Below are 27880 nucleotides of genomic sequence, written 5' to 3'. Positions count from 1 at the left end.
TGCCGTGTAAGCGAAAGCTCGTCTCAAGTGTTTGGACACTGAACCAGCCAGAGTGTGAATTACACTCAGCTTATAGCCTGCAGTGGGTCTGACAGCCGCTTTGTTCTCTGTTCCTGACCTATAAAACTTACAAAAACATACCCAGAGACATCTTCGGCTCATGAGGGGAAATTTCAGTGTCAGTATCAGGAGTGGTTTTCAAGGAAATTACACAGTGGGCTGCGAGCAATTTGTTTCTGGTGTGTTTTTGCAGTTTGTAATGGTAGAATCTTAGTATGGGTTTTCAGTGTGTATTTAGGAGTATGTTGAGTCATCCAGGTAATACTTGTTGTAATAGTAGTAAGTTAAGGTAATCTGAAGGTTGAAGACATTTTTCCACTCAAGGTGGCTTCATTAATTCTGTGGTATTTGATTAATTATCAATGTGTAAAAAAATGTTTAAGATTAAGGTTATACAAATTTGTGAAGAAAAACCCCAGGTAGATTGTGAAGGTATCATAATCCATTGTTTGAAGAAGACTTTGAGAGCAGAAATATAAACATCGTACCACAAGATGCAAACTACACATCAGCAGCAAGAATCAGAAAGCCAGGTTGAAATTTGCAATGAAATACAGAGATGAGCCATAAAAGTTCTGGAACATGATTAACCTCTACCAAAGTGATGGAAAGGCCAGAACAGCTCATCGGTCAAACATGGTTGAGGTAGTGTCATGGCTTGGCCTTGCATGGCTGCTTATACAGTGGGCTCACTAATCTTTATTGATGATGTAACCCATGATGGTACAGTAGCAGCAGGATGGATTCAGAACTCTGTTTGCCAATTTACAGAGAAATGCATCCAGTCTAATTGGGAGGAACAAAACAATGCAGCAAAACAATGACCCAAAACACACAGCCAACACAACAGAGGACTTCATCAGGGGAAAAAGGTGGAAGGCTTTAGACTGGCCAAGTCAATCACCAGACCTTAACCCAATTGAGCAGCATTTCACCTCCTGAAGAGGAGACTGAAGGGAGAAACCCCCCAAAGCAAACAACATATTCATCTTTTGATCTCAAACCCAAATGTCCAAGAATGGCCTTGCTGTTCCAATACATTTGGAGGGGACTATATATAATTATGGTTGCACACTGCTGTTCTTTAGCAGTAGGCTAAGTAGGATACACACTCACTCACACACTCAACCTCTCTCACACACACACACACACACACACACACATATATATATATATATATATATATATATATATATATATATATATATATATATATATATATATATATATATATATAATATATATATATATATATATATATATATATATATATATATATATATGCATATATATCCCACTTATCCTACTGCTGAAGAACAGCATTGTGCAGCATAATTATCTCAGTGGTTCAGAGCATGACACTGATGGAAATTGGGTTTACATGTTCAGAAAAACCAAATCATGCACAGTGCATTTCAGGGATGTTCCAAAGCAGAAAATGTACACATAGATACTGCAAGAAAATGGATTACAGCCTCAGAACATCTTCCCTGCACTTTGCAGCCTGTCTCCTTTGCTGTATCATAGTGTCTTTATAAAGCAACTGGTTTTGCAGAGCCTTATAGCTAAAGGCAAAATTGTCGGACACCAAGAACTGCTGCAGAACAAGCACAGAAAACAACTGCAAGTGTAAACATCTTTATTTATGTTTGGATTTGAACAAAAATGAAAAAAGCCTTATATGGGATACAGAATTAAATTTTTCATATTCCCTCTTGCTCTGTTACATCCATTATGATGCTATATACCAACCTGATCTTAGGAGAAATTTAAGAAAGGAATAAAACATGAAGGGATGGTGTGATGTAGCCTGATACCAAGCATAGAATTCCCCTTATGCCAAAATTTAATTATTGCATCAAAAATTTTTGTAATTATTTTTACATTATTTATGAGTTATAAATAAGTCGTAAATTATGACTTTTATTATGTAATAAATAAAAGTCTTTATAGACATAATTACTCATTTCAGCAGTAAAATGTATTTATTTATTATTGGCAGTTTTTTTTTTTCTTTTTTTCGAAATAAACCCTAAGCTAAATTCTCTGCCAATAGAATAAAACAATATTAACATTTATAGAAATTTGTTTAATAATATTATCCATGTTTATAATGTATGTATGTGTGTGCATAATGTATACAATCTGTGTTTATATGTACAGTATATAATCAGATTATGTAGAGGTGTGAATTAGAATTAATGAGATTGAGAATATTTTTGCTTCCTAGAACATTTCTTTTGCAATGTACACACAGTTTTTCCCTTACCAAACAGTTTTTTCCTCTCATGAACTTAGTAAGACCTAAATCCTTCTGTCCTGAAGATTTTCCCATAGTGGGAGGAGGGGGAGTGGGGGGAGGGGGGGGTATTGCAAATTGCTGACACTGGAGACTCCATGAATGCTATGTAACCATTTCCTCACAGAAAACATGACCATATGAACAACTGTATACTTTTATTTGTTAAATGACAAGATGTTTTTAATTTGTTTATTATTAGGCTTAGCATATATGGAGCATCCACCATACAATTAGACTATAAATGGAAACATATTGCAACAAGGTCATTAATATAAAATATCATTTGCATTACAGAAAGCACTACTGCCAGAGCTGCTGTTAAAGAAAATTAATCAACCTTCTGACTAATCAGATTCAAGAATTCAACCACACTGTGGTTGAGTACAATTTAGAATTAGCAAGGACAATATGGATGTATTTATATTAGATTTCATATATACAGTATGAAGCCATAAAACAAGTGTGTGAAAAAATGTTGTGTAGATAGTTATCATATATATTTTGGCTGAAGCTCCTTTCAGCAATGTTTGCTTGAACACAAATTTCTCTCTTAGTCTGTTTTTGTCTGTGGTCATTGAGTAGATCTAGAGTGTTTGAGTTAGCATCAAACTCAGACTCAGTGAAATATTCTTCTGATGACCCTTCCCTGTGGCCACTAAACACCACTCCAGCTTTATGAATTGGCACTATTATGTATGTAGATCTCTACTCTACTTCAGTCTATACTCAGTATTCACACTGTTGAAAAGACTAAGAAAAGAATGCCGTATCATGTTTAAACTAATATGGAGCAGATTAGAAGGTGTCCTTACTCTACTGATATACGGTTTCTAATGATATTATCGGCCATATACAGTGCATCCGGAAAATATTCACAGCCCTTCACTTTTTCCACTTTTTGTTATGTTGCAGCCTTATTCCAAAATGGAATAAATTCATTATTTTCCTCAAAATTCTACAAACAATACCCCATAATGACAACATGAATGAAGTTTGTTTGAAATCTTTGCAAATTTATTAAAAATAAAAAACAAAAAAAGCCCATGTACATAAGTATTCACAGCCTTTGCCATGACACTCAAAATTGAGCTCAGGTGCATCCTGTTTCCACTGATAATCCTTGAGATATTTCTACAACTTGATTGGAGTCCACCTGTGGTAAATTCAGTTGATTGGACATGATTTGGAAAGGCACACACCTGTCTATATAAGGTGCCACAGTTAACAATGCATGTCAGAGCACAAACCAAGCCATGAAGTCCAAGGAATTGTCTGTAGACCTCAGAGACAGGATTGTATCGAGGCACAGATCTGGGGAAAGGTAAAGAAGCATTTCTGCAGCATTGAAGGTCCCAATGAGCACAGTGGCCTCCATCATCCGTAAATGGAAGAAGTTTGGAACCACCAGGACTCTTCCTAGAGCTGGCTGCCCAGCCAAACTGAGCGATCGGGGAGAAGGGTCTTAGTCAGGGAGGTGACCAAAAACCCGATGGTCACTCTGACAGAGTTCCAGCATGTCTCTGTGGAGAGAGAAGAACCTTCCAGAAGAACATCCATCTCTGCAGCACTCCACCAATCAGGCCTGTATGGTAGCGTGGCCAGACGGAAGCCACTCCTCAGTAAAAGGCACATGACAGCCTGCCTGGAGTTTGCCAAAAGGCACCTGAAGGACTCTCAGACCAAGACCAAGACAAAGATTGAACTCTTTGGCCTGAATGGCAAGCGTCATGTCTGGAGGAAACCAGGCACCAGTCATCACCTGGCCAATACCATCCCTACAGTGAAGCATATTGTTGGCAGCATCATGCTGTGGGGATGTTTTTCAGCGGCAGGAACTGGGAGACTAGTCAGGATTGAGGGAAAGATGAATGCAGCAATGTACAGAGACATCCTGCAGCAATGTTCAGAGACTTGATGAAAACCTGCTCCAGAGTGCTCTGGACCTCAGACTGGGGCAAAGGCTCATCTTCGACCCTAAGCACATAGCCAAGATAACAAAGGAGTAGCTACAGGACAACTCTGTGAATGTCCTTGAGTGGCCCAGCCAGAGCCCAGACTTGAACCCGATTGAACATCTCTGGAAAGATCTGAAAATGGCTGTGCACCGACGCTCCCCATCCAACCTGATGGAGCTTGAGAGGTCCTGCAAAGAAGAATGGGAGAAACTGTCCAAAAATAGGTGTGCCAAGCTTGTAGCATCATACTCAAAAAGACTTGAGGCTGTAATTGGTGCCAAAGGTGCTTCAACAAAGTATTGAGCAAAGGCTGTGAATACTTATGTACGTGTGCTTTTTTTGTTTTTTATTTTTAATAAATTTACAAAGATTTCAAAGAAACTTCTTTCATGTTGTCATTATGGGGTATTGTTTGTAGAATTTTGAGGAAAATAATGAATTTAATCCATTTTGGAATAAGGCTGTAACATAACAAAATGTGGAAAAAGTGAAGCGCTGTGAATACTTTCCAGATGCAAAGTACACTCTGTGTAGTTGTACATCACTCAAGGCTTTTGATACGATATCACACTGTTAATGGCATAATTCAATGAAATCAATTTCATTTTCTGCTTTTCGCCGAAAAATATCACAAGGTAAAAGAGTTTTCTTCAGCTTATCATATCCTAAACTTAATTGAGTTCAGGAAACATAGTCATTAAAAAAATAATAATAATAATCTTCAGAGATCGCAATTAAAATGCGTTTTAAATGTGATAAATTGTGGCCAACTTCTTTTCATACCTTTTATAGTCCTTGCCAGGCTTTATTACTGTAAGGTTTTACACTCTTGAATTGCTCATTCCAGAATACTCTTCTTCTTTAGGTGTTCCGTCTGGTCCACGGAACGTCATGTCTGTTGTGAACGAAACGTCAGTGACCCTAGAGTGGCATGCACCTCGTGAGACCGGAGGCCGTAGAGACGTCGTCTACAACATTGTGTGTAAGAAGTGCAGTGCAGAGAGGCGCTCATGCTCACACTGCGATGACAGCGTGGAGTTTGCACCGCGCCAGCTGGGCCTCACCGATACTCGTGTGTTCATCAGCAACCTTTGGGCACACACACTATATACGTTTGAGATCCAGGCCGTCAATGGTGTGACCAACAAAAGCCCGTACCCGGCACAGCATGTCTCTGTTGACATCACCACTAATCAGGCTGGTAAGTGCACACAATCTTATCAGTTATGATTGTTTTTTTTTGTTGGTCCCATTCCCTTTTAAGTTTGATTTATTAAAATTATTTTTCAAATTATTAAATTATTAAGGAATAAAACAAGACAGGTCATTCTGTTATAGGAAAACAGTCAACAACAGTGTGGTGTCAGTCCCTCCAGGATTTTGCAAATGCAGAAATTAATGCAAAATCAAGGAAACTCTGCAATATTCACAGGGACTTGCCAAAATTCTAAATTACCTCACATTGTCTGCAGATTTGGGCCAAAATGTGTCATGTGACATCATCACAATGCATCATGTGACGTCATTACAACACACATTCAGCCAAGGTTGCCTTCGATGAACATAAGAACAGCTAAACGGTCTCATTTAGCAGCAAACATCACTGCGAAAGACCATGCAAAACGCAGTTTTTTTGCGATTGCAATTGTCCAATCTCAATTTACCAATTCAAGTAGTTTTCTGAAAAAAAAATCCCCCTCAAAATCAAGCATTTTTGGCCACAAAAATCACTTTTTTTTGGGTTTTTTTCTTCTTCCCCATATGCCAATGTTAATTCCTTTTATAGCAGTTGTAAAAACAGTTATTACTTCACCAACCCCCACCCCTCTTTCTCAAAACAAATGTTACCAAGAAACCCGGAATCTCAAGTCCTCTCTCTCAAGTCTCTCTCTGACACTGGAGACTCCTTACATAAATGTTAACTAAACATCTCTGTGGCAGGTAGGGGCATGGTTTAGCAGGTATCAGCAGCAGGGGCATGTAGGAGTAGGCAATTAATGTGGCACACACACACACACACACACACACACACACACACACACACACACACACACACACACACACACACACTCTGGCTTGGCTCACTAAGATGGAAAGGAAAGAAAAACTCTTTGTTAATATAGCCCCCATAGATAAGCAACAGATCAGGTGTGCCATATTAATTGCCCACTCCTCCATGCTTGCGCTGCAGATTCCCGGCTAAATCACACCCGCACCTGCCACAATCACCTTACAGAAAACTTAACCATATCAACATTTATACACTGATCAGCCATAACATTAGACACACCTGTCTAGTATTGTGTAGGTCCTCCTTGCGCCATCAGCTCTGACCTGTCGAGGCATGGACTCCACAAGACCTCTGAAGGTGTGCTGTGGCATCTGCCAACAAGACTTTAAATCCTGTAAGTTGCAAGGTGGGGCCTCCATGGATTGGACTCACTTGTCCAACACATCCCACAGATGCTCGATTGGATTGAGATCTGAGGAATTTGGAGGCCATGTCAACACCTTGAACTCTTTTTCATGTTCCTCAAACCATTCCTGAACAGTTTTTTCAGTGTGGCAGGGTGCATTATCCTGCTAAAAGAGGCTATTGACATTAGGGAATAACTTTGCCATGAAGGGGTGTACTTGGTCTGCAACAGTGTTTAGGTAGGTGGTACATGTCAAAGTAAAATCCACATGAATGCCAGGACCCAAGGCTTCCCAGTAGAATATTGCACAGAGCATCACACTGTTTTCTCCGGCTTGCCTTTTTCCCGTAGTGCATCTTGGTGCCATCTCTTCCCAAGTATGCAACGCACGTGCACCTGGGCATCCACATAATGTAAAAGAAAACATGATTTATAAGACCAGGCCACTTTCTTCCATTTCTCCAAGGACCTTTTCTGATGGTCACGCACTGATTGTAGGCATTTTCAGCGGTGGACAGGGGTCAGTATGGGCACTCTGACCATTATGCGGCTTCACAGCCCCATACGCAGCAAGCTGTGATGCATTGTATGTTCTGACGCCTTTATATCATAGCAAGATTGAACTTTTTCAATGGTTTGTGCTACAATAGCTCTTCTGTGGGATCGAAAAAGACAGGCTAGTCTTCGCTCCCAAGATACATCAGTGAGCCTCGGGTGCCCATAGAGCGGTTTAACAGGACAGGTTCCATTCAGAACAGGCCTCGGCATGGTTGACCAAAGAAGTCGAGTGCACGTACTCAGCGTAATACCCATAGGTTGTCTTTGGGAAATAGATGAGTGCTGCCAGCATTGCTGCAGAGGTTGAAGGGTGAGAGGTTAGCCTGTCAGTGCTCAGACCATATGCCGCACACTGCATCAAATTGGTCTGCATGGCTGTCATCCCAGATGGAAGCCTCTTCTAAAGATGATGCACAAGAAAGCCTGCAAACAGTTTGTTGAAGACAAGCAGACTAAGGACATGGATTACTGGAACCATGTCCTGTGGTCTGATGAGACCAAGATAAACTTATTTGGTTCAGATGGTGTCAAGCGTGTGTGGCGGCAACCAGGTGATGAGTACAAAGATAAGTGTGTTTTGCCTACAGTCAAGCATGGTGGTGGTAGTGCCATGGTCTGGGGCTGCATGAGTGCTGCTGGCACTGGGGAGCTACAGTTCATTGAGGGAACCATGTATGCCAACATGTACTGTGACATACTGAAGCAGAGCATGATCAATATGCAGTATTCCAGCATGATAACGATCCCAAACACACCTCAAGAGACGATCACTGCCTTGCTAAAGAAGCTGAGGGTGAAGGTGATGGACTGGCCAAGCCTGTCTCCAGACCTAAACCCTATTGAGCAACTCTGGGGCATCCTCAAATGGAAGGTGGAGGAGCACAAGGTCTCTAACTCCCACCAGCTCCGTGATGTCATCATGGAGGAGTGGAAGAGGACTCCACTGGCAACCTCTGAAGCTCTGGTGAACTTCATGCCCAAGAGGGTTAAGGCAGTGCTGGAAAATAATGGTGGCCACACAAAATATTGTCACTTTGGGCCCAATTTGGACATTTTCACTTAGGGGTGTACTCACTTTTTTTGCCAGCGGTTTAGACATTAATGACTGTATGTTGAGTTGTTTTGAGGGGACAGCAAATTTACACTGTTACACAAGCTGTACACTCACTACTTTACATTGTAGCAAAGTGTCATTTCTTCAGTGTTGTCACATTAAAAGATATAATCAAATATTTACAAAAATGTGAGGGGTATACTCACTTTTGTGAGATACTGTATATGTTTTATCTTTATTAAACTTCAAAACACTTTTCAAAACACTGAATTCTGAAAGTGTCCTCAACTTCCTGAAAGTTTCTGATATTTTATCCATTCACCTTCAGTAACCATTTTATCATGGTCAGGATTGTGGTGGATCTAGGGAAAACTGGGTGCGAGGCGAGAATACATCATGGGATGTCAGTCCGTCGCATGATATATATTTTTTATTCAAGTCAGATTTTTATTTTAGATGTAAAAATACTTATTGTTTAGCTCAGTTACTTTCATGAATGTGAAAGAAATCTAGTTCTACCACAATTTTCATATTACAGAGATCATTTAAAAATAATTTCATATAAAGGACACAAAATAAATATAATGTTAAAAAATTATTGCTCTTTCTTAAATCTAAATTGATTTCAATTCAGTTTTCTCCCACTTACACACACACACATACACACACACACAGAAAGAGAGACAGAGAGAGACAGAGACAGAGAGAGACAGAGAGAGAGAGAGAGAGAGAGAGAGAGAGAGAGAGAGAGAGAGAGAGAGAGAGAGAGAGAGAGAGAGTGAGTGAGTGAGTGAGTGAGTGAGTATTTATATAATTGTAGAATATTTTGTAATTTGTGGAGCTGTTTTTTTATTCAGTTTAGTACTGAGTGCACCATTATAATGACAATGACAAACCACACAAAAAATAATATTGTCTAATATATTGGGAGGTTATGAAAGGTACACAAGCATCACAAAAGCACCTGCTGGATTATTATTATTTTTGTAAATATGTGAACTAGTTGTGTCATGAGTGAACTATTTCAATATTTCAGAAACACCCCATTTTATATTTTATATTCAGGTCATTTGTCCCAGATGACTAGCTTTAGTGACAGTGTGTGTGTATGTAGGAATCTACTGCATATACAGCTCATATGCAGATGAGCGGTCTTGAATGGTTGAATGCGGTTCACCGTCTGGTTGTGTATCTCGTTGTGCAAACAAAGTTTCAACGCTGCAGAAGTCTACCTTTAGCAATAAGTGTCAAAAATAATGCACATATATTAATCACAGTGTGACAGTCCCAGCAGTGAGATGTCGTCTAACGTTCTCTCCATCTCCCAAGCTTAAATATGCAGCTCTAAATATTCAGGAACATACTCTCTGTTCTTGTCTCCTGTCCTCCCGTCTCCGGTCCTCAAGTCTTCTGTCCTCTCGTCTCGTCTCCTACCGTCCTTTCTCTGAATGTCACTGATTGTAGGCTCGTATCCAGAAGCTTCACTCCTTTAATCTGGGATGAAAGAGCTGCAGGGTGAGCCATATATAATAACTTTCCCTTGAGGATAAATAACAAACTTCAAAATAAGGACAGACAGACTTAAACATCTTTGAGACTAAACCAAGGCTCATGGACAATTTACTGTGCATGTTTCTTGCTATCTTTGTACACATGGAAGGTTGATTCCTAAACCATGAAGACATGGTTTATAGACAAGAATAGACATTCATTATAATGATATTAAATGACACCTACAGGAAGCTAGATGCTACACATGTTTGTTCTTGGCAATTTTTTTTGTAACGTCTTGAAGCCCTATGAGGCCATGCATATTTTTTTCTTGGTTTCTCATGAACATGACTTTTTTTTTCTCATGATCTCCACAAACACTATAGTTGTTTTCTCGTGATATTGACATAACAAATGTTGATTTCCCGTGATCACGGCATATTTTTCTGTGTACTCGACATAACTTGTTGTTTTTAGTTTTCTGGAAGCAGCATCCTAGCGTAATCCTGCAGCATCATAGATGAAAAATGAACAAATAAGTCACAGAAGGTCATATTAAATGTTCTGAGACTATAGAAGACACTGTGGCCTTTCCAAGCCCATAATAAAGTACATTCCTGTGTTTTATATTCTTTACAATAAACTGAACAATCCTCAGCCATCTGAGTGCAGTAAATGCACATACAGTACACTAACAGAGAAGAGCGTTCCTCTCTGTTCCTACTGCTCGCCCAAGATGACAAGGCCTTCAGGGGTTGGGGTGTGGAAGTTGAATAGGTCTGACATTTCCAGCTAACTGGAGGCTAACTGCTGGTGGAAAATAACCATTCGGGGAATATTTGCAGAGAGTGAAAATTTCCAGAGAGTGATTCTTTTGCTTTGAAATGCTTTTGTCTTCATTTTCTAACAGAGTGGTGTTCTTTCTGTAAATCATACCCAGTTGAGCTTCTGTCTGGAGAGCTGCTGCTGCTGGTGCTAGACCACTGACCAAGTGGAAAATTTAAATGAGGTTTATTTTGTTTTAATTTTATTTGATTTTATTTTTCTTTCTGACTCAAGGCTGTGGGGTAGAGAAGTACATGATGTTGAACATTTATGATTATAACACTGTTAATAGGGCTGCTACAGATAGGAAGTGGAATCACAGCATGTTCCTATTAATGGATATGTTTTGTTTTCAAGCTTGCACATACTAATTTTTTGGATTGCATGATTCAGTATTTTGATTCCAAAGTAATATAATAATCTAAAATAATTAGTTGGCATATATATTATTTGTTTGTTGGTGTACGTCTTTATATATTTACAGTATAATTTTATTATTGTTTAATTATGTATCTATTTACTATACGTATTACTTGTTGACTTCTTTGCTTACTTGCTTACTGTATGTATGAATTTATTCATTTACTTAATTACTAATTTACTTTGTTTTACTTATTTACTTACTTATCTATCTATCTATCTATCTATCTATCTATCTATCTATCTATCTTCTATTTAAAGAGTTTATCAAAATGCCCCGTGTTCAAGTGTAAATCCCTCTGAAAATCTGGAAAACAAACTGTCATTATTTCTTGTCGAGTGGACATTATTTCATCTGTGTGTGTGTGTGTGTGTGTGTGTGTGTGTGTGTGTGTGTGTGTGTGTGAGAGAGAGAGAGAGAGAGAGAGAGAGAGAGAGACCTTTCAAACTGCAATATTGAAGAAGCTGCTTGGAGAAATAAATTCACTAATTCACAATTTTTATATATATATATAATTTTGAAATTAACTAAAAAAAAAAACACTAGCTTTGCTACCAATATTGAATATACAGCCATATTCAGACTATGAGTAATTTATTATTATTATTATTATTATTATTATTATTATTATTGTATGTGTGTGTGTGTGTGTGTGTGTGTGTGTGTGTGTGTGTGTGTGTTTATATTGGTGCAGGCAAATTTAAGCTAATTAGTGTAATAGCTGTTACGGTGGCACTGGACCAGCTTGACTGGCTTTCAATTGACTGGCACATTTAACAATCAGCGTCTGGTCATGCTAATAAAAGGCAAACAAACACACTCTTAAGCACTATGTTCACAGAACTTAGAGAAGAGCATTACCATTAGGACACACATCATACAGTACAGTGTATAGTGTTGAAATAGATTCTATGGTCTGCTGCTACTTCTGTATGGTATATAGTCTAAAACCATCTCTGTTCATCTGTGTTTTTCTCATGATGCAATGAATGGCTCAGCTTCACTTGCTGTGCAGAATCCCTCACAGACTTAAAGAAATAAGTGGAGATTCAGGGCGTTTTCACACTTTGCTGAAACAATTGAGTTCATACTCTCACAATTGTGAGACTAAACCTATGTCTTCATCACAGGTTTAGTTTAACACCGCATATTTCCTGCATGTTGATTTTTTTCTGCATCGATTATGACAAAGTCGTGCATGCCGTTTTATTATTCTTTTCTCACCACTGGCTTGCTGATAGGGAATTTAGCTCAATACTCTGATTCCTGTGAGGATGTTTTTTTTGTGCCAGTGTCTATTGGTAAAAGTGCTATATAAGTAAAATTGAATTGAGAGCGGCCAATGGATCATATGAAGCCTTTCAGTCAAAGTTGTTTTCTTACATACAAGTTCTTTGAAGTCATAAACATCTTTAACACTTGAACAAAAGGATTAAACTCTCAGTGTAAAATGCTGCCTGTGGGGAAAACAAAGCAAAAAAAAAAAAAAAAAAAAAAAAAAACACCAGAGAAAACACCCATGGCTTTTCCAAGAACCATTAAACAATTCAGAAACACCACGAGCCTCCTTTCTAATTGTGTGTGTGTGTGTGTGTGTGTGTGTGTGTGTGTGTGTGTGTGTGTGTGTGTGTTACTTATCTAAGTTTTTTCAGCTTTATATAGTCATCTATTTAGTTGATAGATGGCCTGTATTGTTCATAGTAATATACTCAGTCAGATCAACTAGCTAGCCCAAATTGGAGCCTTAGATTGTTTCTTTTATGAGAACATTGAGATATTGAAGTTTTTTTGTTGCTGTTGTTGGTTGTTGTTGCTGTTGTTGTTTTATTTGTTTGTTTTTTAATTTTCGGAGGCCCATGTCCTAATCTACAGTTCTCTCTCTTTTTTATTTTTGGCATGTTAAGTAGGACTAGAAAACCCATTAGCAGCTGTATTCATGACTTGAGGTTTTGTAGTGTAGACAGATGCCTGACTGGGAGATTAGCATTAATATGTAGAATTTCTTTTTCTGTACACATGAGCAACAAGCTACAATTTAGGCAGCACTGTGTTATTTAAGTTAATTGAAGTCACCACATTGCCTCAATAAACTTTTATAGATCAAGAGGAACTCAAACTGCACTTTTATTACTTTATTGTAGATTAAATGGTTATGTAGCTGCCTATCTGTCTTTAAGGGTTTGTGGGTGGGTGTACGTGTGCTCCACATCATTCATATTAGACCATCGATGAGACTTCATGATATAATGCTTGGCTCAACCTTGATATTTGCATTGTTGAGCTATTGATAGATTTAATCACTCCTATCTGTTTCTCCATAATCTTCTTCCTCACATTAGCTTTGTATCTCTCTCTCAGTGCTCCATCCTTCTCTATTTCCACATCTGCCTCCCTTCTACCTCTATTTCACTCTCTATTTATGCCTGACTTTCTCTTTCCTTTTTCTACCTCCCTTTTGGAGCAGAGTGATAGAGGGAGAGGGGGAAGTGTGAGGCTGAATAGTGCTTGTTATCAGGCAGCTCACTGGGTGTTTGTGTGTCACACTCTAAATGGAGCCCTTGACAGATAGATGTTTAAGTGCGACGTTAGCCTCCATTGTTAGTGCATGGTGTGGCTAATGGGTCCTTCTGCTTTTAAGCTGCACTTGCTGCATTTACGCACATCGAGCTGGTGCTAATTACCCTATCCTGATGGGGATACCTGACACAACTCAGCGAGATGTGTGTGTGTGTGGACGTCAAGCTCTTAGTCCTAGAGGGCTGTGTATGCATTGGTGTGTCAATTGGTAGGTTACTGGCATTTTAAGTAATGTTTTAATCAGGATTTAATTATAGCTATATGTACTGATCCTACATGGAACTTAGTACAGTGTTTGGTACACTGACAATTGGTTCTAGTTTCCGCTTAGCCCAGGGCCACTGCTGACAATCTTCAGGGTGCCAGCCGATCCTGTCCCCTGCAGGTCTGATGAGATTTCCATGGTTGCCTGTATTTTGATTTTTAACCAGGCAGAGAATAGCATTGGCTTAGAAATTGATGTAATGTGTTTTGTTTTTTTTCCATTTTTCCTTCATGAATACACTGAGCAGAACAAGACAATTTAACTGATATTATAGATGACCAACCACACTTTTTCATATAGTCCACACAAGTCCACTTACCAGTAACTGCTTTAAACAAAACTCTTTAATACCCTTTAAAAATGGGCTCTGTGGGGGAAAAATATACAGTGTTTAGAAACTGGAAATTTTCATGTGGATGCCATGAGTATAGTGTTTTGCAGGGTTTGTGTGTATTAAGATCAAACCAGTTAAAATGGGCAATATTTGGGGGAAATGTGAGGGACAGGTTCTTACATGTGCACAAGGCCTTGTTTAAATTTTTACTGGATACAGTAAGGGTTAGACTACAGGATATATCAGAGATGTTGGACAAGATGTGCCCTGTGATGCCTTGGATCTAGTGGAAATTTAAAAACTGGGGCAGAAGACCACATATCATCCTAATCAAATTTAGTATTTTTTCCCCACATATAGTTCTGAAAACTGTAGCCTTTCCTGTACTATACAATACATACCTCAATCACAAGTTTTAAAATCTGAAATACATTGATTTGTACATTTGTTGTTGGTGTTGTGGTTGTTATTATTATTATTATTCTATTTTTTTTTTTTTTTTACATTTAAGCATTTCAGGTCAGAGAAGTTATCTCTTCTCTGTTTATGTCCATTTCACTTTGGCACTCAATTATCCAACAAACTGATCAAATAATGAGAAATTCACATGTAGCTAGCAAAGTTTTAGACACCTTTAGCCAGAATTAATTTACTACTGCAATTTTTAATGGTTTCTTAGGCAACATTGTCTTTGCAGGCAGATGCCAGGGTAGGATTAGAAAGTAGCCTAAATAAAAAACATGTCCATGTTGTTTGTTAAAATATATTTATGTTTTCGTAAAACTAGATGTCAAAGTTGATCATTAGCAGAAAAATTCAATTTTGGTCAAAACCCAATCAGTCAGAATTCTTGGATGTTTTCCAGAATAAAATACACAGGAAAAAAAAGGATATTTTCCCAGATGGCCACAAATACATTCAGTGCTTACAGTAGCTGGTTGTAGTGATTGTAAGGAATAATTAAATAATCATTAAAACAAAGAAGTTAGTGGGAGTGTGTAAATTAGCTCAAAACAGATCAGAATCCATCAAAAGTCAAGGATTGGCTAGTATATCTTACTTCACCAGTCGAACAACTGAGAAGTTGTTCTGCAAAATCCCAGTATGGCAAAAAATAAAGACAGTTATCCAGCAAGAGCTAAATGGTGTCTTAGATGTTTCTCATGTTCCATTGTTTTCCTAGTCCTTGACTGCTTGTGAGGTAGAAAAGCCAGTTCCAGTTCAGGAAAATAACAACAACAACAACAACAACAATAATAATAATGGTTCAGGCATTGATGACACAAGGTACAGAAGACAAAATTCTATAATATTATATAATTCTGTCAGAGAGTTCTGAGTAGAGAGCCTCTAATAATGTAAAATTGACATAGTGTGAATATGGCTGTATAATTAATAATGGTAGCAAAGCTCGAGGTTTTTTGTGACTTCAAAATGATATTGTTGCACTTTCGTCTTGGCCATTAAGTGTCCTTGGAGGCGTGAAGAGAAACACACAGCAAATAGAATCCGTTGCAGGAACTTTACTTACTTTTTAAGCACGAACTTACAACAACGGAGTTATGCTCTTGCTCAGTGCTGATGGATTTGTTAACGACCATCTGCACCGGAGCCTATGAGCATACTGCCTTAAAGAACATAACAACACAGTCTAGTTCCGGTATGATGACGTAGCCACATCTGATTGGCTAATACCAGACTCATTATTAAGACATATAAAATAACTGTAACTCAACAACTGCAATTAATACTACAACAATAGAACAATTACAGACAAACAGACAAACAAACAAAGAAACAAATTAATAAATAAAATAAGCTGAGAGTTGAATAACTGAATTTATTTCTCCAAGCAGCTCCTTTAATCTTGCAGTTGAAAAGTGTCTTTTACACGCACACACACACACACACACACACACACACACACACACACACACACACACACACACACACACAACACACACACACACACACACACACAACACACACACACACACACAACACACACACACACACACACACACACACGCGCGCGCGCACGTGCGCAAACCAAGAAACTAATATGTTTCAGTGCTGATAACTAAGCTGAATAATGTTTGAAACTGTGGCTTTTAACTGAAATGCCAACTAATTTACCATTTGAACTCACTGTGATAAATAACAGTACTAATCATATTTCTGTCTGGTTCAGACAGTTTTTAAATACTGATATTAATTTTAAAAAATAAATAATGACATTTAAATGTGTTTGTTATTATTAACATGGCATTGTTAACATTATTAACATGGCTACAGTTCCCTCCAGTAATATTGGAACCCTTGGTAAATATGAGCAAAGAAGGCTGTGAAAAATTGTCTTTATTGTTTAGGCTTTTCAGCATTTGTTAAAAAAATGCACAAAAATACTCTGCTCTCATGGATATCAAACACTTGCAAACAAAACAGCCCCAAAACATTAAAGTGCCACCACTATATTTAACCGTGGGTATGAGGTACTTTTCCATATGGCAACCTGTTGGTGTGTGACAAAGCCACCTTTAGTGTTTATTGCAAAAAAGCTCTATTTTAGTTACATCTGACCACAGAAACCGATCCCATTTGAGGTTCCAGTAGTGTCTGGCAAACTGAAGATGCTTCAGTTTGTTTTTGGATGAAAGTAGAGGCTTTTTTTTTTCTTAAAACCCTTCTAAACAACTTGTGGTGATGTAGGTGACTTTGGATTGTAGTTTTGGAGACTTTCTAACTCCAAGATGCAACTAACTTCTGCAATTCTCTCGCTGTGATCCTTGAAGATTTTTTGGCTACTTGAACCATCCTCTTCTCAGTGCGTTGAGACAATATAGACACACGTCCTCTTCCAAGTTGATTCATAACATTTCCAGTTGACTGGAACTTCTTAAATATTGCCCTGATGATGGAAATGGGCATTTTCAATGCTTGTGCTATTTTCTTATAGCCACTTCCCATTTTGTGAAGCTCAAAGACCTTTTGCTGCACATCACAGTTCTATTCCTTGGTCTTACACATTGTTATGAATAACTAAGGGAATGTGGCCTATGTGTTACCTCATATTTATACTCCTGAGAAACAGGTAGTCATGGTTGAACAATTGCCTGTTCCTAGTCACCCAGGTGTACAATTTAAAAAAATATATATCAGTGAGAATATACTTCAAATATTTGTTACTCTTATGAATTCATAGGAGTGCCAATAATTTTTGCTCACCTATGTTTAACAAAGATATGTTTTTTGCTAAACCTTTTTTGAACAAAAGATCAAAAGGTTAAACAATAAACAGGAAACTCTAAATCACATATGCATGTACTGTAAAAAAGATCAGGATGAAGCCATGGAGGTAAATGTGAAGTTATTTTTAGCAGCGCAGGTCGCTGTGATCAGAGAAGAGTGTCACATGCTTGAGGCTGCTGCTGTTGCTACCTGATTGGTTCAGTGACTAACACTCTGACACGCACCAACACAGATACACATTAACATACTCACCTGAATACACAATGTATATGATTGTCACAGCCTTTAAATGCCAGCGAGTGTGTGTGTGTGTGTGTGTGTGTGTGTGTGTGTGTGTGTGTGTGTGTGTGTGTTGTGTGTGTGTTAGATGAAAGCTGTGAGGAAAAACTGACCTTTGCAATGCATGTTAATTATCCTTTGCAGATCTCATACCTCCAGGTACTACTTAAGAGAAAATAAAGCCATTCAAATGTATTTGATAATGATTTGGCTATTCCCAGTAGCAACTTATCTGCACTACACCATTGTGTACTGACATTGTGTATATTGTGCAGACTGATGTGTATATTAGCTTTAAAGTAAAACATTTGTGATTCTATGTTCACATAATTGGCATTATGTTTTTTTCTTTACAAAGGTAGCCAAGCCATATTTAAAAATGTTCAACAATATCATTAATTCCAGCATTTTCCATAGCAACTGTATACTAATACATAAAATGTGTTTTTTATTATTATTATTTTTTTTCGCTAGTCTACACCTTTGCATTATTATATGCTAGAAGCTTACATGCACTACTTTATGTAAATCTAAACCTAACCCTAAACTGAACCCTATAGGTTTATCCATCCATCCATCCAAACCCTATAGGTTTAATGCATGTAAAAAAAAAAAAATAATAATAATGTTAAAAAAAAACCCATCATAAAATTAGTATACACTCACAGATTTTGGCCTGCAGTCCTTGTACATTGTTATGTGCTAGGACCATCATGCTTAGAAGCTGTAAATGGTCTGGGTTCTCTAAAACTAATCCTACATTACATTACATTTATACATTTAGCATTAATCCTAACCCTAGCTTTATTCTGATTAAAACATACAAATTTATTCGGGTTAAAACATACAAAAATATAGATAAATAAATCAAATAAATAAACAATCAAATGAATAAACACAACAATAATAACAACAGTAATAATAATAGTAATAATAATCATAATATTGTAGGTCTATCTTATTATTAATTATTTATTTATGTGTTTATTTTATTTTGCGTGCAACCTCTGTATATGCTCATATGCTAGAATTATACGTTTGGAGGCTATATATGCTTTGGCTTCGGTAACCATAAACTGACCCACACTGATGCATTTGTCTACACATATAGAATGAACATTTGATATTAACAATATTGATCATTTAAAGCCAGTAATGGGACCCTTTCTTATTAGACAACAATAATAGAGGTGTAAATTCTTATAAATTCTTTATTCTAATATTTTGAGATACTGGATTTTTGATTTCCATGAGCTGTAAACTGTAATCATCCAGATTAAAACAAAAAAAAAGGCTTGAAATATTTCACTTCATGTGTAATGAATCTAGAATATATGAAAGCTCCACTTTTTGATTTAAATTTTGGGGAAAAATGAACGAAATTCAAATTTTTTGAGATGCACCTGTAAGTCTCTTTCTTTCTCTCTCTCACTCTCTCTCTGATCAAAATTAGAAATGTCTTTTTTTATGGAAATACAGAAACATTTCACACTTTCAGTTCCTAATGTTATTCTTCATGCTGTGTTAATATTATATAAATGTTCTATATTGTATCTCTTGGATACCTGGATCTTCATGAAAATGTATGTAGGGAATCTGTCAGTATAAGGATGATAGAAAAAGAGCTGAATTAATGTTCAGTCATGCATCTTGTCAGCAATGTGCTCTTGTATTTACCATATTTTAAATGTTAATGTTGTGGTGCTGGGATTTGTTTGTGTGTTTGTAGTTTTCACCAAACTTAATAGAACATTCAAGTAAGAATTAGCATTTATCTAATGTTGACATTTATATAGTATAATGTGATTAATGACAGAAGTTTTGCTTCTAGTGAGTAGAGAAGGACAAGGACAGAGAGAAGTTAAACAAGTTAAAGGAATAGAGCAAGGAGTTAAAGTGAAATTGTGAAATGCTTGGTCACTCTGTATGTGTGTATTATATCAGCCTGAATTATGGGAATCAATAAGATTTAATTCACAGTCTGTTCCCTCCTGAAGTCCCAAAGTTATGCAGTTTTTTTTTAACATCCTTTACTTTTCAGAATACTGACCCAACCTTTAACAGGTCATATATATATATATATATATATATATATATATATATATATATATATATATATATATATATATATATATATATATATATATATATAAATAAGTTTTAGTAGTAGTTGTCTTTCCCAAACACTTAACACCTGATTTGTCAAGACTTTATCTAATATATAAAAAAAATCTTTTTAGTTTAACCACCTTAAAATGGTGGTTAACTGCTGATTCTCAATTCTGTTGTCATCAAATTCCCCAAAGCCATATGTGACCATGTGACCAATTAACACTTTCATCCCTACCTTTCCAATCAATGGAGAAGATGACATAATTCAAGTCTCAATGGGAATGAACAATAAGGAACAGCATTTCCTGTTCGTAGAATAGGAAGACTTTCTTTCAGGATCAACTCTATTCAGGGAAAAGTCAATAACCTCATTGATGTGCAACACAATTATACAGTGGGGGAAATAAGTATTGGACGCGTCAACATTTTTTTCAGTAAATATATTTCCAATGAGGCTATTCACATTAAATTTTCACCAGACATCAGTATTAACTCAGGAAATCTGGAAATATAAAGAATTCACAACATTAAAGTCCATAAATACAGTTATGTGTAATAATGTGGAATGACACAGGAAAAAAAGTATTGAACTCGCTAAGAAAAAGCAGTTCTCCAAGACAAGGTAAGGCAAGGAAATAGCTGAAATACGTAAGTAATTATACCCCCTATCTGTGCAAATTAATATCAGCTGGGTTAGTAAATTGATGGTCTATAAAAAGACTTTTTATTACCAAGGTGTTATACAATAAACATCTCATGATGAGTAAAAGCAAAGAGCTCTCCCAAGATCATTGGAACCTTATTGTTGCAAAACATATTGATGGAATCAGATACAGATGTATTTCAAAACTTCTCAATCCTCCAGTAAACACCATTGGGGCCATTATACGGAAGTGAAAGCAACATCACTCCGTCATCAACCTCCGCCACGCACAGGAGCTCCTTGCAAGATTTCTGACCAGGGAATCAGAAGAATACTCAGGAGAGTAGCCCAGGAGCCAAGGGCTACTCAGAAAGAGCTCCAGAAACACTTGGAGGCATCAGGTGCCATCAACACAAAGAAAGCAATAGGCAATGCAGTCCACTGCTGTGAGATACTGGGAGAATATAGACTGGTCAGATGAGAGCAAATTTGAACTTTTTGGCTGTCAAACTACACACCATGTTTGGAGAAGAAATGGCACTGCACATCACCCTAAAAACACTATACTAACAGTGAAGTTTGGAGGTGGAATCATCATGGTGTGGGGCTGTTTTTCATCGCATGGTACTGGCAGACTTCATATAATTGAAGGAACGATGAATGGAGCCCTTTACCGGGAGATTCTTGTGAAGAATCTGCTGACATCCACCAGAATAATGAAGATGAGACATGGATGGACCGTCCAGCAGAACAACGAACCAAAGCATACAGCAAAGGAAACTCTCAATTGGTTTCAGAGAAAAAAAAATCAGTGTTAGAATGGCCCAATCAATCACCTGACTTAAATCCAATTGAACAAGATTTAAAGACAATATGTTTAGAAGAATGGGCCAAAATCACACCTGAATACTGCGGCCGATTAATTTATTCATAAAAACAAAACAAAACTGGCTTATAGAGAACCTGTGTTTGACTTTCCAAGTAGAAAACAGTCACCTGTAGCAGAAGTAAAAGCTTCAGTGTGCCACCCAGACCCATGTTTTGGTTGCCTGGAAACCTAAATGACTAGGTTAAAAAGTGGTAGCTAACATAATGTAGTAATGTTGTATACTCTGATTGGCATGGACAGAATGATGATATGGAAGGCAGGCATGAAATAGAGTGATTATTTTTGCATGTAACTGATACTACAATGTAAAACTCCACACACACACACACATGCACACATAAGCTTAGCAGGATGCTGTCACTTTGCTCTCCACCATGAGCGGTCTCTGGTTGGCATGTAGCACCTCACTGCAAGACACACAGTATATAAATAGAGCATCGTTAATCACACACACACACACACACACACACACACACACACACACACACACACACACACACACACACACAGGTGTACACTCATTCATGAAAATACGCACCCCTTCTCCAAGACTCACCATTCAGACCACACCTTTGCCACTACAAACTTATATTGAGATAGTTTCCATATCTACATCAATATCTAATTTAGCACATTGTGTTTATGACCTCAATAAAAAAATTGCCAAGGTTTTGGCTATGAGATTTAGGGTTCTGTCCTCACATCACACCTAAAATATTATTAAAGTCTGACAAGTGTCTTTATTAGCTGGTTTGTTGGCAGGTTTACACTTGATTTTATTTTCAGTATTTCCAGTTACATGTGTTTTCCTGGTTAGGAAAAGATGGTCTGTCATCCATGCACACTTTCCATTTTCTGTATCGCTTACACTACACAAAGTTGCGGGGAGCCTTGAGCCTATTCCAGGGAACTCAAGGCACAAGGTGAGGGACACCCTGGACAGAGTTCCAACTTATCGCAGGGCACAACTGAACACACATTCACACACCATGGACAATTTGGAAATGCCAGTCTGCCTACAATGCATGTCTTTGGACTGAAGGAAGAAGCTGGAGTACCCAGAGGAAACCCCCGAAGCACAGGAAGAACATGCACCCATCTTAGTGGTCTTAGTGGTTAACATGTTTGCCTCTCACCTCTGTGGTGAGTGGCTCAAATCCCATCTCCGCCTTCTTTATTCGCAAATAAATAATATGAGGTGAGATTTGAGCCACCAACCCTGGAGGTGCGAGGCAAACGTGATAACCACTAAGTCACCATGCCCCCCACATGCACTCTAATTAATCTGGATAGTAAAAAATGTTCTGTTGTCATCTGGGTCATGGGTCTTGGCCTGTGTATGTATTGTAGCAGGCACAAGATTTGCAATTGGTAGCAGTTGCTATAGTTATAGTTACAGAGGTACGTCACAGCCAAAACTCTACATTAAGAACATTAAGATTAAGTTACATAAGTTAAAGGAATGAAAGTTACAGCAAGGAATGACAGTGAAATGGTGAAATGCTTGGTCACTGTGTATGTGTGTATTATGTTGCCTGAATTATGGGAATCAATAATATATTTTTTTTCACAGTCTGTTTCCTCCTGAAGACCCACATTTTTTAGCAGCCTCTGCTTTTCAGAATACTGACCCAGCCTTTAACAGCTCAAATATTTTTTGTAAATATAAATATGTTTTAGTAGTAGCTGTCTTTCTCAAAAACTTTACATTAAGACATTAAGACACTGACAGTGAAATAAAAATAGCTACAAATCAAATTTTGTTTAACAAAAGTCAACAAGGAGTAAATTTTATGTTGTTGTTATTTTGTTTTCTTTCTCTGGTTAGTGAAAATTCTTGACCACTGGGTAACTGTGAAAACATTAATAGCCCAGACACCAGGAATACTGATTTGTCCACCCCTAAGAACCCTGATGAGAAATGAAGAAAGTCAATAAAACATGGTGATGATGATTCTTCTCTGGATAGCTGCTTGAAACTCTCAGTAAGAGCCAAACAAACTAGTGTACACACAGAGCATAATTAAGCTTTAGAATTTATTAATCAAATGATTATTATTGCTGCCTCTTATTCAGCAATGGCTGTTTCTATTTATTAGGCCTATTAGAAAATCCAATTTAGACCTGCTAAAAGAAGAGCAAAATATTGCCAGGATGGGGTGATCATTATTAGGGGCTGTATATGACTGATTTTTTTGTTGCATAATTTGCAAATAAATAACATAAGCTCCATAAAAATAAAAAGAAGTCCACAAATATATTGTAAGTGATTCACAAAAAATAAATAAATAAATAAATAAAAAAATGACATGCACAAATAAATTAAAGACTCAAAGATATTTTCATATTTCTCCAATAAGTAATTGGTTCATAAACATGTTTTGGAAAGCAAAAATATATATTTTTTAAAAAAAGCTTGTTCACTGTGTCCGTTATTTGTGGAGGCGCTTGTATTTATTTGTAGATTTATGAATGACGGCATGTTTAAACCTGAAACATTTCTCATGCCAGTTCGTGCAAATAAATACACCATTTGTTTGGATTTTTTTCTATCTTGACAGTCAAGAGAACTTTTTACTAATGCCCACATCCTCCATTAATTCTATTAGTATTGCATAAGTTCTAAATCTAATTATATTAGTATTGCACAAGTTCTAAACAGGAAACCATGACTTCCTATTTCACAATAAATATGAGTTAACACAGAGGCCAAATTCCTTTAGTCATTCATAACAATGGGTAAGACCATGGAATATAGCTGTACGGCAAAAGGTTGTCTAGCCTCAAAAAATGGGAAGTGACTATAAGAAAATAGCAAAAGCATTGAAAATGGCCACTTACACCATCAGGGCAATAATTAAGAAGTTACAGTCAACTGGAAATGTTATGAATCAAGCTGGAATTGGATGTGTCTATATTGTCTGAATGCACTGTGAAGAGGATGGTTTGAGTGGCCAAAAATCTCCAAGGATCACAGCGAGAGAATTGAGGAAGTTAGTTGCGTCTTGGGGTCAGAAAATCTCCAAAACTACAATCCGAAGTCACCTACATCACTGTAAGTCATTTGGTAGGTTTTCAAGAAAAAGAGCCTCTACTCTCATCCAAAAACAAGCTCAAGCATATTCAGTTTTCCAGACACTACTGGAACTTCAAATGGGATTGGGTTCTATGGTGAGATGAAACCAAAATAGAGCTTTTGGGCAATAAACACCAGAGGTGGTTTTGGCACACACAGAGAGCCATATGGAAAAGTATGTCATGCCAAAAGTTAAATCTGGTGGTGGCTCTTTAATGTTTTGGGGTTGTTTTTTCTACCAGAGGACCTGGTCATTTTGTTAGGATACATGGCATCATGGACACGATCAAATATCAACAGGTATTAAATGAGAACTGACTGCCACTGCCAGAAAGCTTAAAACGGGCTGTGGTTGGATCTTCCAGCAGGACAATGATCCAAAACATACATCAATATCAACACAACAATGGTTTACTGACCACAAAATCAAGGTCCTGCCATGGCCATCCCGTCCCGTGACTTCCATAGAAAACCTGTGCGATGAACTGAAGAGGAGAGTCCACCAGCGTGGACCTCGAAATGTGAAGGATTTGGAGAGATTCTGTATGGAGGAATGGTCTCAGATCCCTTGCCCTGTATTCGCCAACCTCATCAGGCATTATAGGAGAAGACTCAGAACTGTTATCTTGGCAAAGGGCTGTAGCACAATGTATTAACTAAAAGGGTGCCAATAAATGTTGCACACCTATTTTGACTTGATTTTCTGTGTTGTGTTTGCAATTGTTTGCTATCCATGAGTGCAGATTATTTTTGTGAATATTTTAAACAAAAGATCAAAAGGTTAAACAATAAAGACAATTTTTCACAGCCTTCTTTGCTCATATTTACTAAGGGTGCCAATATTGGTGAAGGGCACTGTACAACCATATGTGCACTTAGGTGATATTATTGGGCTGTCACATTTGTCTGTTTAAGTTCAACAAAGCTTTTAACACCTTTTAATTCTCTTTTATGACATGATATCATCTGTGTTGCTAGGTAGATACTTACAAGCCACAGGCTCATAGCTAATATGTGTGATTGCAACTTACACAAACGAACAGCTATAATATACTAGGTTAATGCAAATTGAAATTCTAAGTAAAATCTGAAACACAAACGCCACCTTGAAGCAAGCACACACTGATCTATATCAAGATCACACTGCCTTTATTTATTAAGTCATCTATTTTCCATTCCACTTATCCTATACAGGGTCACGGGGGGCCTGGAGGGAACTCGTGGCACAAGGTGGGGTGCACCCTGGACAGGGTGCTAAGCCATTGGAGGGCACAATTACAGACATACATTCACTCACTAGAGACAATTTAGAGATGCCAATCATCCTACAATGCATGTTTTTGGAATAGGGGAGGAAACTGGAGTACCCAGAGGAAACCCCTGAAGCATAGTGAGAAATTGCAGACTCTGTGCACAGAGGACATAGATGGGATTCGAACCGCCAACCCTAGAGACTGAGGCAAACATGCTCCTTTTATTTATTAGTTTGTTTGTTTGATTGTTTTATTTGTTTGATTTATTTATTGAGGTATCAATTACATCAGCCTTAGCACATCTACCGCCCATGCCCCCTGGGTTTGTTCCAAGAAGATAAATATTAATAAAGGCCTCTTACTCAGGGTTCAATTAGATTCTAAAATAAAGGACATGGACAAAAAAAACTTTTTTTAAAGACATTAAAACACTCCCAGAAATTCTGGTTAGCATAAATAGCAAGTGTGATATCTTTATATCTTTATATGTAGCAGATATATACACTTTATATACACTTTACATGGCTGCTACCACTATAACTGCTATGTTCATATTTCATATTTTCATTTATACCATTTTTAAATTATATTGTTAATCCTTGGCACCTATCTTCTGCACTCACTGTTATATTAGACACTTCCACACTAAAACTGTGTATTGTTAAGCGCTGTACTGTCACTTACTGTACCTATTGTCCTGTTTTAGTAGTACTGTACTGTCCTGTGTTGTTAGCACACGTCTGCATGTGCACTTTATGTAGAATGTTTGTGGATCTTATTAGTTCTGTGTCTCACGTGGTTCAGTGTGTTGTTTTGTGTAGCACCATGGTCCTAGAGGAACATTATTTCTTTTCACCGTGTAGTGTACCAACTGTATATGGCTGAAATGACAATAAAACCACTTGAACTTGAACTTGAGATGAATTGATGATATGTTCGTTTTTTTCTTATGTCTTCAGTACGTTCATGTAAAGAAGTGGTATGTGGTTATATTGCTCAATGTTAATACTGGCATATGCTCACAGTGCAGCATGTATCTTGTCAGAATGGAGTCTAATCATATATCTGTTTGCATTTTTTATGGCTTATGTTGTTTTAACATCTAGTAGGCATTAATTTTAGAGTTTCTGACAGAGCCTAGCTTTTAGACGACAATGTTACATGATATTAATGAGATGTACTGTAGGAAGTACATTATTGGAATTGCTAGACAGTGTTTTCTTTAGTGTTTTTTCTGATATGAGCCTCCTGTCTTCTCAGATTTTCGATATGTCAACCTTGAATGCTGAAAACCTTAAAAGGATTCAGCAAGACTGGGTGTGTGTGTGTGTGTGTGTGTGTGTGTGTGTGTGTGTGTGTGTGTGTGTTTGTGTGTTTGGAGTGAGAAGCTGATGGTGATGAATATCGTTCCAGTGCTGGTCTAAGAGTCAGGAACTGAACAAGGGAGCAGAGATGAGTAGAACATGCTAGCAGAGAAGAGGAGAGTTGGTGTGGCACTGTGTTGTGTGTGTGTGTATTTGAGAAGTTTAACGTACACAGGGTATGACGTTTAGGCAAACATAATGTTTCTTCAGTGTTGTAGAAACTTCTTTTATTCAGCATGCAATTTCACAAAAATAACATTCTAAACATTAATGTTCATGCTTTGAGAAGCACGGTGGCTTAGTGTACGGCATGTTCTGCATGTTCTCCCTGTGCTTCGAGGGTTACTTCTGTGTGCTCCAGTTTCCTGCCCCAGTCCAAAGACATGCGCTGTAGGCTGATTGGCACTTCCAACTTGTCTATAGTATGTGAATATGTGTGCAGTTGTGCCCTGCGATGGGTTGGCACCCTGTCCAGGGTGTCCCCCGCCAAGTTCCATGGGATAGTCTCCAGGCTCCCCGTGATCCTGTGTAGGATAAGTGGTACAGAAAATGTATGGATGGGTGGATGGATGTTCATGTTCCTACAACTAAAAATGGTGCAGAAACATTGTAGTAACGTTTGCAAACATTGAATAGAAATGTTCTCAGAACACCTAAAAAACTGACAGATTGAAAGTGCTTTGAACCAAAAGTTCGTATAAGTGTAACTTTCACATACGTGTGTGTGTGTGTGTGTGTGTGTGTGTGTTTGCTCCC

At 37.6% G+C, this 27880-nt stretch overlaps 1 protein-coding gene across 2 annotated transcripts in view; it reads left to right on the top strand.

Moving 5' to 3' along the window:
* Positions 1-27880, top strand: part of LOC108280618 (ephrin type-B receptor 1-B) — a 380602-nt gene that overhangs the window by 241685 nt on the left and 111037 nt on the right. For both annotated transcript variants that reach the window (XM_017495793.3, XM_017495792.3), the window contains exon 5: positions 5183-5518. In XM_017495793.3, coding sequence (XP_017351282.1) covers positions 5183-5518 — 336 coding nt within the window. The remainder of the gene's footprint in view (positions 1-5182; positions 5519-27880) is intronic.

This window comes from Ictalurus punctatus, chromosome 20 (assembly GCF_001660625.3).
Source record: "Ictalurus punctatus breed USDA103 chromosome 20, Coco_2.0, whole genome shotgun sequence".
Taxonomy (NCBI): domain Eukaryota; kingdom Metazoa; phylum Chordata; class Actinopteri; order Siluriformes; family Ictaluridae; genus Ictalurus; species Ictalurus punctatus.
Note: the sequence above shows the minus strand (reverse complement) of the source record. Positions and strands in the feature narration are given on the sequence as shown.